The sequence below is a fragment of the Numenius arquata genome, chromosome 4 (genome assembly GCF_964106895.1).
Source record: "Numenius arquata chromosome 4, bNumArq3.hap1.1, whole genome shotgun sequence".
Lineage (NCBI taxonomy): Eukaryota > Metazoa > Chordata > Aves > Charadriiformes > Scolopacidae > Numenius > Numenius arquata.
In genome coordinates, this window is record NC_133579.1 from 23,379,073 (window position 1) to 23,392,619 (window position 13,547).

The window sequence follows — 13,547 nt, forward strand, 5'->3', positions numbered from 1 at the left end:
AGTTTGCATATTGCAGTTTATTGGAAATAATCTGTAGTGGTGATTTGTTTATATCCATATTTTTATGCAATCTTCAACTTTAATGCTGTACAAACCCCATTGTTTATTTGAATGTTTTAGAAGCAGAAGAAATGCCAGAATAATGATTGCTGCTTTTTGTAACTTATTGTGCTTCAGAGCCACCAGTTCCCATTGCTCCACCCCAGCTGTCCTCAGTTGGTGCGACTTACCTGTGGATACAGTTGAATGCCAATTCGATCAATGGGGATGGACCCATTATTCAAAGGGAAGTTGAGTATCGAACTTCAAGTGGAAGCTGGTATGACATACAGCCTGTGGACTCCACAAGCTATAAGATTGGGCACCTGGATCCTGACACAGAATATGAAATCAGTGTATTACTCACAAGACCAGGTGAAGGAGGAACCGGATCTCCTGGCCCAGCTCTCAAAACGAGGACAAAATGTGCTGGTGAGTATTCAAAAGTAATTGGAAAATTGTAAGCATCTTTCTAGGGTTGAAAACATAAGTTATTTCTCTAGCAGTTTTTACTGTCTACTTTAAGACAGCAGGCTACAGGAATTAAGACTGAATAAGCTATTAGCATTTGCCAGCTACAATGACCTCGAAACCAACCTTCAGTAAGATGAAATCATACTTGTGCATGCCTTGAAGTGGTCAGTGTGGAATGCTGTATAAATAAACAATTTTTTACTATCAGGTATGCACTAAGCTCTCTCCATTTCATTACACCCCTCTCTTGCTGGTGTATGTTTGGGTGTTAGGTTGGTTCATCCTTTTTTTATTTCTTATTGTTATTTCTGGAGTTTTTTGGCTAGTATCCCAAGCTTGATAATAACTTTGTTTTGGATAAAGTTTCTTTTTTGCTTTTTTCAATCTCAAGTATATCAAACTTGTAGATCAAGTGGAAAGAGATCCTGTGTAACAGCAAAGGTATGCACTGTTAAGTCTCAATTAGCAGATGAGATTTAGCGAAGGGCTGCTTTCTTAGTGACTGATAGCGTGTCTTTTCATTAAATGAGGTAGTGTGATTTCTGGTGTTGTGTGGCAGTCTTGGCTTCTGTTTTGGGTGTTATAATTAATAGCGCTGACCTCTGACTGTAAAAAGATACAAAGTAGACCTATTATACAAAAGCAATTGTACAGTAATTTTCAGGAAGAGTGGCAGTGATATTAATTTGGGATTCAGCTGCTCAGGAAATAATAGTGTACTATGACCTAGAATTTTTTTTTTTTGGTCATTTGTATTTCCCTCCAATATTTCAAATCTTCTTTCTGCTGCTGTAACGTTGGTGGAAAATATGCAGAAGTGTACCTAGAGGAAATGGCATTAAGCAAATGGTATTAGCTTATTGATCCTAATCTTTTAAAGAATGGCTTGATGTTATTTGTCTTTTAAACAGGAAAAATTACATACTTGATGTATTTCCATTGCATGTGAAAGTAAAGTTACTTTTTGTAAAGTCACCAGGCCACCTGTCAGTGGCTAAATTGCATATCAGTTGAGCTGTCTGGTGTGATGTCAAACATAGAATGAAATATAGTTGCTATCAGAATCCCAGTGTTATGTTTTGAAGATGCAAGCTTATACAAGTACTAACTCTTTCATATTCTTTATGGTTTTTTTCTTCCTCTTATTACTGGACAGAAGTATTTAATGAAAAATACCAAAATGCAGTACATTTAAGTTATAGTAATACGTAAGTAGTTAGTATTTGTAGGATTTTCTTTACTAGACTAAGATAACTTCAGCTTAATCAAAAGTGAGGCATAAAAATTCGAGTTACCTGCAGGAGGGTTTCCTGGGTCACTGTGCCTTTCATAATAATATAAACTTACCTGTCTAGACAAAGTATGTATGTATTAACACACAAGTATGTCAGTTATTTTAAAATTAAAACGTTTTTTCTCATAGTTTGATCATCTGCTTATATGATTAGATAATGTAACATTGGGTGCTGTGTCAGTGAGCCTGTCTGTACTAAAGGGTTAGAGAGTCTGGTGGATTGACACCAGCCAGCTGCCAAGTACCCACACAGCCACCAACTCAGTTACCTCTGCCATGGGACAGGGAGAAAACAGAGGGAAGTCAAGAAGACTCATGGACTGAGATTAAGAGGGTTTAACAGGTGAAGCAAAAGCTGCGTTCACAAGCCAAGCGAAATAAGGAATTCATTCACTATTTCACGTCAACAGGCAGACATTTAGCAACTTCCTGGGAAGCAAGGCATCTTCCTTTCCTAGAGCTTTGATTGCTGACTGTATGGAATATCCTTTTGGTCAGTGGGAGTCAGCTGTCCTGGCTATGTCCACTCCCAGCCTTTTGTCCACCTCCAGTCTACTTCTGGGGGAGCAGAGTGGGAAAAAGAGAAAGCTCTGAGGTGGTGCAATCACTGCTCAGCAACATTCAAAACGCTGGTGTGTTATCAACCTTGTTGTAGTCACAGATCCAAAACAGAGCATCATACAGGCTGCTAAGAAGGAAATTAACTCCATCCCAGCCAGACCCAGTAGAGAGAGAAATCCAGATTTCTATTTATATTTAAGAACATTGTATGCTTTCTGGTCTTTTCAGTGGTACGTACTGTGGAGTATTAAAACACGCATTCAGTCTCGTAAACCACTATGGACTGGAAGTATTTTATTACCTGGTAACATCTTGTAATACATCAGCATTATTTGTGTTTTCATTAAGCTAAACAGTAACCCTCTTAAATTAAAAGCAGAAAGTGATGGCTGACTGAAAATTTTAAATTGAATGATGATATTAAATCTGTCTCTACAAATTGGCTTTTTTATAGCAGAAGATCCTGCTTTGAAGGTGTAGTGGTTATTGGTTAACTGTTAGCAAGTGACATGCTAATAACTGTCCCAAGGGCTTAAAAGGAGATGTTGATAAACTAATGATGGTATAATTAAGCTGGGTAGGAGTAAAATAATGCCAGTCTCCAAAGCATACCATAGAATTAATAAACCAAGAGTCTTTAAGAGAAGAGTCATTGCACCTTTTTAATTACTGTGATAATTGTATGCTGCTTGCCTGTTCCCTAGGGGTCTAGTGAACCACTCAGAGACTTGAAGCAATGTGCTAGACATTCAATAATCTTAATAGTTCTCCAAAGCATTTGAAATATGTTTTCATTTTAGCAAAATGAGATTTCAGAGGCTTGTAATAGACAAGTCCTATCTGCAACTTTGGTAAATAAAAGCGTCTATAATTAGAATGCAAAAAAAAATATAAATCTCCCCAGACTTAGCTGCATCACCCTCGGTGGAGCAGTTACATACTGTCTAAAGTGCTTTGCTTCCTTTTGATGAAATGTAATATAAATGTAAGTGCTCTTTCAGCGGAGTGTTCAGGAAGGCTGAGGAATTAAATTTGGGTCTGGATTAGATTTAACCTAGAACGTGGAGTTCAGGTTTGAAAAATAGGGTTTTAATGGATTTTGGCCATTGTGAACCGCATTTGAGTCAGACTTGGAAAAAAGGGTTTTTCTTGTTTTAAGGTCTGAAATCAGGCCTCCTCAGGTTTTCCGGAATTTGAATCACCAGTTTCTGTTCTCAAAGCTCCCTCTTCTCACAACTGTCTCATATGGTGTTAGGAATCTGGAATAGTGCTGCCATTTAAAGTAAAAGGGAGGTGGAGGGAGATGGGAAGAAAATTCATTAGGACATACAGAATATTTCCATTATACAGTATATCTGAAGTACATTTTCACTCTGGTACAGTTGTAAAATAAGTATTCTAGAGTAGTCACCCACAATTATCCTTTTTTAGGGGCAGGATATCAGAATCCTTCACATTTCAGACACCACTATCTGAGGAACAAGACTGTTCACTTGGTGTCAGGCTCGCAATGCCAACCACTGCTATAGAGACCTCACTCACTCCACTGTTGCTAGCAGCTAAATAGCTGCACAAATAGTTGAACCAAAGGAACCTTGTATGTAAGCACAGAACCAACAGTGGCTCTGCCATATGGGACATAATGAGTTTGAGGATCTGAGAGTCAATAGTTACAAAAAAACCCTGTTATCCCTTGCTGAAGTAGATTGGGAACCCTCTGGTGCCTGAAAAAGTCCAATATCAAATATTCTCTAAATATTTGATTCTCTAAATCTGACCCAAACCTAGTGGAACTATCTGTGGTAAAATCTAAGTAGGAATGTTGAAGGATTAATAAGGTAGACTGTGTTTTGTAGTTTTCTCTTGTCGATATCAATATTTCTGTGGGTGGAATTATTTATTTCAGTGCTTTGCAACGTGTTTTATCTTTGACATGCATTGCACAATATAAATCTCGATCCAGTATGTGACCCTGCACTCTGACGGTGAGGCAGTGCCCCAGTTAAAACAGTCTCCTAGAAAATCCGGAACTCCTAAATGTGCTCCTGCAAATTTTTTTTGCTATGGCCTCTCTATTATGAAACTGTATTTCTAAACAATGTTGTTCCTTGAATCTGCTGGTGAACAAATTGTCGTGGTTCAACCAGCTGTTGGCAAGAACGTTAACTCCATCCCTGGTGAAACTATGACACAGGTATAGCTTAAAGCCAGCTACCTTAGGAAGAAAAAGTAAAATAAAATCTGTCCTGCTAAGGGAGGGGATTTTTAAGGCCTTCTAGGGAAAATCATTGCCTTTTCCTCATCATGTTTGGTTTTTGACTGTGACATTTGGAATAATTCCACAAAATTACTATCTTTTCCTTTCCCAAACCAGAAAACGGTATTGGAATTTAAGAAAATATAAATAAAAAGACTGCCATAAAAAAAAACTTCTGGTGGGCTATCCCCAAATTCTGGGGGCTTTTTTAACAGTCAGAACTCTACTTCTCTGTGCTTAATGCCCTGGAGTGTCTGCAAAAACAATCACTGTCAATTTAACCAATAATTTTCCAGGCAGAGGGTTTCACACATTCCTAACACAAGGAACAGGAATGTTTTAATTAATATGGTTCATTTTGCTGTCTCTTCTACCCCATGATCTGAGCTTGTCAGGAGGAAAGCTGTTACTCCCACTACAATTGAGCTCTTGAATCACTGCTGCAGGTTAGTTGTAAACTGTCTGTTACTCCTAGAAGGCTTGTTACCATCTGGAGGAACAGAGCAGAGGAACTCTTTAAATCCCCACTCTTAAAGATTATTCTTTTTCGGTTTATTCATTTTGCTCACCGCTTTGGCTTCAGCTGGGTCTTCCCTCTGATAGATTAAGACCTCATGTCCTGTTACTAGATCCTAAAAATGATCAGACGTGACCAGAGCGACAACCCTATTTTCACTTGGGAATGTTATCTAAGTTCCCTGTTTTCTGCATTTCACTGCTAAAAGGAGTGCATAATTTATAATCCCATAAGGTCTGTAGTATGGAAATACAGTATTCACATAGGCAATATAAGTTCACTCTGTTGAAAATTGTGGCCTGATCCAAAGCCAAAGCACAGAACTCTTAATCTTTCCTATCTACCCATTTTAGATAGTCCCTACAAATTATACAGTACTTTGCTATCATACACTCTCTTTTAACTGCATCAGGTTGCAACAAACAAAAGTACCTTTAGGCAGGTGGTATGGGCCAGCAACTGTATTGAACCCTGCATGCAAAGTCATCATGCTGAGGTATGCCAGACAGTACTCCATGCCACGACTTTCCTCTTGCCCCGTGACATGAAGCCCTTGCCAGGTCCTAGAAGATGGACAGTCTGCAGCCCTTACTGTATGAGATTCTGAATACTCAAATCATCTTTGCAGTTGATCTTCCCCATTTTCCACCCTCCCATCTTCTTTTGTCATTAATTCTGTAGTTAGTCTCTCCCTTTGTCAACGTTCATGCCCTAGCCAGTCTTGAATCTTGGTGGTACTTATTGCTTATTTCCATGCCCTTCCCCATTCTATGTCACTACTAGGAAGGATGAGTTCCTTCCTAAGAACTTCTCTAGATTGAAATGGCGGCTGCCTTTCTCTGTCCTTGAAGGCTTCTTTGTATCTTCTGACCTTTTTGTCTCAAGAAAAGAGGGAAGGATCTTTGTGTCAGTGGGAATTAAGTTTTTCCTTCTTGTTGCTGTACCTTGAGGGACTGCCTGGGAACAGGTTTCGTTTTTTTCAGGCATATAATGAAGTCTTAATATCTCTGAGCTTTGTGATCATAAGGAAATGTCAACTTGAAGCCGTACTGCAGGTTCTTTTCTACAGCTCTTTCTCAGAACTTGGCGATTTTCTCAGAAGTTTGAACCAAGGTTGTGCAGCTCTGTTGTATCAGAGCTAGACCTCAGATCACAGACACCTGAACCCTGAGGAGGAGGGTTGCAGATATTGCACCATTTTATCTTCTGTGGAAAAGTTCAATGGTATTTCTAAAGTCACCACTCCAAACCTGAAGCTGTAATAAACTTTAGTAGAGAGTTGCATTAATTTATCAGAACAGGAAGTCCACAGTGAACTTACATTTCATGTATGGTTTTATTGTGAAAGTAAGTTACAGTTTTAATAGACATTTGAAGTGAGGATTACCTACTGTATCATCCTTTCTTCTAATGCTTTTCTGGTACACAAACCATTCCCATATAAGGTCCACTTTCTCATAAGGGTAAAAGCTGCTATTGGATTTTCTGCAGCGTAGCAGGTTGTGGATGTGCAGAAGGTAAACTGATAGATTTTAATAGGATTCCAAGAAAATATTACCTAGTAGGATGTATGTCTGTGTCTCTGTGTCAGTTGTCATTTACCTCTGATTAGGAAACAAAAAAAAAAAGCATCTTCTTGGAAAGGGCTCTACTGAAAACATAAATGATGTCCAGCTGTGACTACCATATGAAAGTGCCAAACTTTTTGCTACCATAAGCAAAAGTTTGAGTTCCACCACATCGTTTTTCAGATTTCTTGTTGCCAGTGATAGGGAAAAATAAACATTTTCTCTTACCCTGATAATATTTTATTTTCTATCTGCCCTTTCATCCTGGGTGTGTCTTTCCTTTGCAGGGGAAATCACAGCTTGGCTCTCTGTTTGTTGAATCTTCAGCTTGTGCACACAAACATTTTTCCTAACATCAGCCACCGAGCAAGCTGGTGTTATGTAGAAATTACTAGTCCCTTCACTTTCATGTCTTCCTAAGTCCCTCAATACATATTTTTGGTTTAGTTACAGTATCCAGAGGCCTCACTGGAGAGGCAGAACATTTTTTCCTCCCCACCACCTGATGGGAAGGGCAGGAATAGGACAGGAAAATGCCTGCAAAGATCTGGGTCTGTTGGCCCTCTCTCTGACATGTGTACTGGGAGTGTATAAGGGAAGTAGACAACATTCTAGTGATGATAAGGATATGTAGCGTGAAACCTGACTGTCAGATCAGTTTGTTTTGAGGAGCTCCTCATTATAACGAGGAGAAACATTTAGGATTCTTTCCTGACAATTATAGCTGGATTTTATAGGGGTGGAAGCCGAGTTTTTGTAAGAAGAACTGCCAAGTAGGACTGTCATGTGAAAAGCAGTCATTTAAATGGAGACTTAGCTCTTCACTTTATTAGATTTCCATTTCAAAACATTTGCAAAGGAAGAAATTAACCTGCTCTTTGAGACAAATGAACCTTCACCATCTTATAGCAAACCTGAGGGGCAAAATTATTAATTTCACATCTATCAGGTAAGGGGAATGTGAAGAAAACATAATGACCCTTGAGAAAAAGTAGATAATATGATTACTCCTATGACATATCTCTATCTCCAGATTTCTTTGCAGTCTCTTATTAATTATAAGGAAAAGCTCAAAAACCACACACTCAAAAAATTATTTTATCCAACTTTGATTCAGGAATAATTTCTTGGTATGAAGTTAAAAAAAAACAACAGGAAGTTGGGAGTGTACTGGTTATAAACAAAAGACTGGCATGTGGGCATCTTTAATAGAAGTGGTAAATTTAGGTATACTTGTGAAAAATATTGATAGGGCATTCCTTAGTAGTATTCTGTTCTAAACAAATTTGTCTGACAGTCAGGTTTCACACTACGTATCCTTATCATCATTAGAATGTGTGTACTTCCCTTATACACTGGTTGCTTTGGATCTCTCTTTTCAGAAGTATTATCACTGCAGATTTAAATAAATGCTTTGGTACTCTGTTACTGCAAGCAATTAGAAATACCTAACAGAGAATGCTTTGGGTATAGATGCTGTCCCTGTGAAGTTCCACAGGTGCCTTGAATTTATCCTTAACAACTTCCTGGTGAGCACTTTCTCCCCTCTTCTGAAGGCAATTTTCACATCAGTTATTCCAATTTTCACATCCAGTTATGCCATACTGTCTTCCAGTTATAGACAAACTACATTTTTAATAATGCTGATCCTTTGGCAAAAACATTAGCGAATGAGACAGGAAATGATGGCTTTTTCTCTGACTTAGTAACTGGAGAAGGTTTAATCCAAAATCAAAGTAAAATCTTTTATACATTTGAAGTGGCCAAAATATATTTACTTCTTCAGTTTATGTCTAAAAGAATAATTATGCATGCCTGACAGTGTGTATGTGTGTATATACATACACACACATATATCTTCATCAATCCACTTCTTATTCTCCTTCATAGATGTATGTGAATGTATCACCCCTATGACCAAAGGGGATTTAGGCTCTAAAGAACAGATTTTATAATTAAAAAAAGTGGTTGAGTGAACTTCTGAGCCATCTGTTTTAGGAGCCAGGAAAATAAGATGTCCCATAGACAAGGGAAGCCTAATTTCTGAAAAATTTGTCTACTAAATATTGCCACCTTATGACGGTAATCCCATTTTCCCATATGACAGACCTGCAAGGCAAGAGGCAGCACTCAATTAACCAGAAATCTGCTGTCAAAAGGGGTATTTGATGTTAGCCTTCTGCTTGTCTGCCCTGAACCTCCTCAATGAGGGCACTAGTTTGGCTTGCTCTCACCTTCTGGAATTAAATTCTGGCAGGACTGTGTCAAATTTGTTTAAATTTGAAACAAGTTGTTTGGATGAAATTTGCCAATGGTTTTAAAGGGTATTCAGAGATGGAAATGGATGAACAGACAGGCCTATGCTCCTCTGTTTTATTATTTTAAGGCTCACCCTTTTGTTTGAGTCCGTTAGACCATGTGCTCAGCAGCTTTGGCCGGTTGTAAAAACATGTAACCACACAATTCTATTGGAATATCTGTGAAGCATGGAACACCCAGGAATTATATAGAAACAGTGAGATACTTAAGTTTTGAATCTTTTTGTTTTCTTTTAAAAAAAAAAAAAAATGCTTGCGAAAAAGTATCTGTGCATTTATTTCATGCTTATTCATTATGCTAAACTTGGTCCAGTTCCTGGTAAGGAGAAAAGAGGGTTTTCTTTTGGGAAAGGGAGAGTTCAATTTTATCTATTAATTCATGATTCATAACTCTCAGAAAGCTCTCTGAAGGTATTTGGTCCAGAAATTTTGCAGTAGAAAATGATGTTTACAGTGGAATGTTGTATTTTAGTATTATACGTATGGGAAAATGCATGTAAAGCAAAAAGACAATAATAAGTGTTTACTCTTGACACACAGAAGTGCCTTTTTATTTCTAAAAATTTATGTTCTTTGGGAACAAAAATCAAACCGTCTGTCAGTTGCTCTTTGTTTTGACTGTTTCTGCAGATGTTTTGTTTGCAATTAGCTTAAAAAAAAAACACACACACACCAAAAAATATTCAATAATTTACTTAATTACTGTTGTACAGAGTTGAATTTGAGAGGATGACCTGATGTGTAACTGGCATGTTTGGCCAAGTAAATGAAAAAAAAAACTTTTAATGACCTGAGCATAATTATAGATGACTTTGGAATGACAACTGGCAAAAATTGTACTATAATTAAATTTCCATTATAAAAGTTTCATCTTTTTCGTCTGACATGTAAGGCTAGATTGTGAAGAGTATTCATTTATAAGAGGAAGAATTAGAGAACTATAATTTATAATTCAGGATAATCAATGAAAGCATTTCTTTTGTGAAGAAACCTTTCACTGACAAACAGCATTGCATTGTTAGTTGTTCTAAAAAGAAGCTAAAAGTTCTTTCATTATATATTTCAATTACTGTAAAAGGAGATGAAAAATTCTCGGGGTTGAATCAAGTCTTGCAGTAATTTAGAGTAATATTATGCAAGCAGGGCTTCTCAGTCTGCTTTTTTTTCTCTTTATTAACATTAACTTTGTCTATGTCTAAGACTGTTCATTAAGAAGTAGGTTCTTTATAAGGCCGTCTTATCAAGGTTCTGTTTAATCCTGAACAGAATTGTTTCTAATAGAAAAAGAGGTAACATATTCTGATTTTCAAACTTTCCAATTATTGACTGAGATGGACCCTTTGCTTTCCGATACTGGGGTCTCAAAGCAAATGAATAAAATGATTATGAGGCTACTCTGTTCATTTCTACATAATCTTTCAAAGGGACCTCCGGCAAAGATTAATATTTTTTAAAGTTCTGACACCAGATTTTGAAAGGCAACTGCGAAGATCAGAATCACTCTCATTTAACTAACAGATGGGTGATGCTTCTTCCATAAACTCACTTGAGCTCCATATTTACAGAAGTATTTTGCATGCTTTTGTTATCACTGTTAATTAGATAAATTGTACACTGATTCCTCTTGCTATACTATCTGTTCATTATTTAAATAAAATATATATGCCATTAATCTCAAAATATGATTCTTATGTACATAGAACCACATCAACTACCACAGATGGTGGTAGTTTCTATCAGAAAAGTACTGTTCTGCATTCATTTTCATGCTCTACAGTAGCTGCTTCCTGGATATTACTGAAAGTTGCTGAGGCCAGTTTGTATGTCTCTTTCTTTTTCCTTCAGAACCCAGGTTTTAATCTCTGCAAACTGATTTATGCCTTGATTGTTAGAACAATATGAATTGCAATTAGATAAGATCTTAAGGTTTTATTCTGCATTTGGAGCTTTATAGATACACAGTTCTCCAGTGGCTCAGACTAGAGTTTTTTCCTTAAAATGAAAAGGTTTGAGCTGTCTTCTGTTATTGAGAAGTTTTTAGTGGTATAGCCTAGATGTCTTCTGTAACAATTCTAGTCTAGTATCAGTTGATTTGACAAGTTGAAATGCTCAAATGGCAGGGCAACACAGTATTCTGCCTTTGCAGTGTCTTAAAGATGCATGGAGAAGAAAAAAGTAGCCCTTAGAATTCTGTGAACATGAGTACATCACAGATCCACATAAACATTTAATTATTTCTTCATAGGGGATATCTATTACATGGGCACATCTAGTACAGCTGAGTAACTGATTGGAGCAAATCTTTATGAAGATTTTAAATTCTACATAAACGGTGACATTTCTTTCTCAGATTTACAAGTCCTAAATGTAGGTTTATTGGTATGAGTGCAGGGAACTGATTTCTTTTCTTAATTTTTTGCACAAGATTATTTCTGGCCCTAAAGGGATGATGGAGCTGTTAAATGATGACGGAAAGACACATAACGTTGGATAAACTAATTTTACACTTATTCTCAGAAATGAGTTTGCTAAAATTTTCCAGCATGAGAAAAGAGGAAGAGTAGTTGTTCCAGTCTAAATTGCCAATACTTGGCAAAGTTACACAAACAGTTGGTAAGAGATTGATAATGAAATGTATGTGACAGCTATGTGGACTGGTATCTGTAGGTGTATACTTGCTTGTGCTATTTCTCATGCAAAACGGCAAATTTAAGGTAACCAAATTAATTCAGAAGATATTTAGTTCCTTTAATATACAGTGGTTGGTGCCTGGCTAAAATAAAATATATTGAATATCATTTAAAGTAGTATGAATATCTTTGATTTTATTCAGTATGAAATATTAAAGAATATATGCTCTTCAGGTACTCTTTTTAAAGAAACTTAAGTTATGTCTTGTACTTGGATAGTACAAAATCGGCTATGAATTACAATCAGAATATTGTCATGCTATAGCAAAAGCATAGGGCACATGATATAGAAAAAAATAATTTTTGCCTGTTTTCAGTTTTAAGTTTCTATGGATTGCAAAAATTACAATTTTTGCTGTTTGGGAGAGGAGAAAAAGGCTTCAACAGTGTTGCGGTGGTATTAGAAGTTGAAGATTATGAATGGAATCACTCTTCCCAGTGAAAAACAAGCTGAAATTTGCTGCAGCTCAAGATTGCTTTAGAATAAGAGAGCCTGCAGGAAGATAAAGAAGCTGTCATGGGTCAGTGGCCTTTACCTGCTCAGAGCTTAAGACTTGCTTAAGAAACTCTTTACAGCTGTATCCTAACTCTTCACACAGAGAAACAAGGGCAAAAAGCAGAACAGCTTTTTTGGGTGAGTGGATGAGCAAACGTGAATGTGGAATTGGTCTCCTATTGAGGACGGAAGAGGGGAAGGAGGAAGATAATTTCAGACAGAAGCTTTCTAGATGAGGATCAGGAGACCCTTGAGTCCTTTGCTTTGGGGAAAGTTAAACTTTTGCTTTGGTTGAAGCTCATTAATCCAGTCCAACCTGGGCCACGAAGATGATCAGAGGGATGGAGCACCTCTCCTATGAAGACAGGCTGAGAGAGCTGGGGTTGTTCAGCCTGGAGAAGAGAAGGCTCCAGGGAGACCTTATAGCAGCCTTCCAATATCTGAAGGGGACCTGCAGGAGAGCCGGCGAGGGACTCTTTGTCAGGAAGTGTAGTGACAGGACAAGGGGTAATGGTTTTAAATTGGAAGAGAGGAGATTTAGATTACATACCAGAAAGAAATTCTGTGAGGGTAGTGAAGCACTGGAACAGGTTGCCCAGGGAAGTTGTGGATGCCCCATCCCTGGAAATGTTCAAGGCCAGGCTGGATGGGGCTTTGAGCAACTTGCTCTAGTGGAGGTGTCCTTGCCCATGGCAGGGGGGTTGGAACTTGATGATCTTTAAGGTCCCTTCCAACTCTAACCATTCTATGATTCTATGATTTTTTTGCTGAATTCCAGCATTTTCTTTTGCTCATATCCATGGAGAAAACCTCTTTCCTCCTTCTCATTAATTTCACTATTTTATTCATCATGTTTGACACCAGTTTTGGGTAGCATTTCATGTATAAGCCATATTACACAATAGATTATGTGGGCGTAATCCTGAAAAGCACAGTTGATAAAGCAATATTTCAAATAACATTAGAATTTTTTTAAACTACTAATGATCTAGTGCTGAAACAGAAATTCCAAGGGAAGTCTATGGTATTTATCAGGAGTAGTCAGAGAAGCAAAGAAATGTTTGTTTTCAAGGTACTAATAAGTAATCTGATTATGCTGTATAATTGTACTGCCATCATGCTGTTATTTCAAGTCATTTTATTTAGGGGAAAATAAATATAAACCTGTAAGACTAGACTAATTTTGCCTTCTGTGATCAAACTTGGAAGGATTTTGTGGATATTTTTGTAATAAACTTTCTGCTGACTTTGGCCCAGAATTGCTGTGAGTAATTTGAGGAAATATTGTGGTTCCTTAGACAGCTTAGTGCCTATGGAAACTATAATAAATGTG

General features: G+C 37.4%; 1 protein-coding gene across 4 annotated transcripts in view; it reads left to right on the plus strand.

The window, feature by feature from the left end:
• Window positions 1-13,547, plus strand: part of PTPRM (protein tyrosine phosphatase receptor type M) — a 481,541-nt gene that overhangs the window by 199,742 nt on the left and 268,252 nt on the right. For all 4 annotated transcript variants that reach the window (XM_074146330.1, XM_074146332.1, XM_074146329.1 and 1 more), the window contains exon 7: window positions 178-471. In XM_074146330.1, the coding sequence (XP_074002431.1) occupies window positions 178-471 (294 nt within the window). The remainder of the gene's footprint in view (window positions 1-177; window positions 472-13,547) is intronic.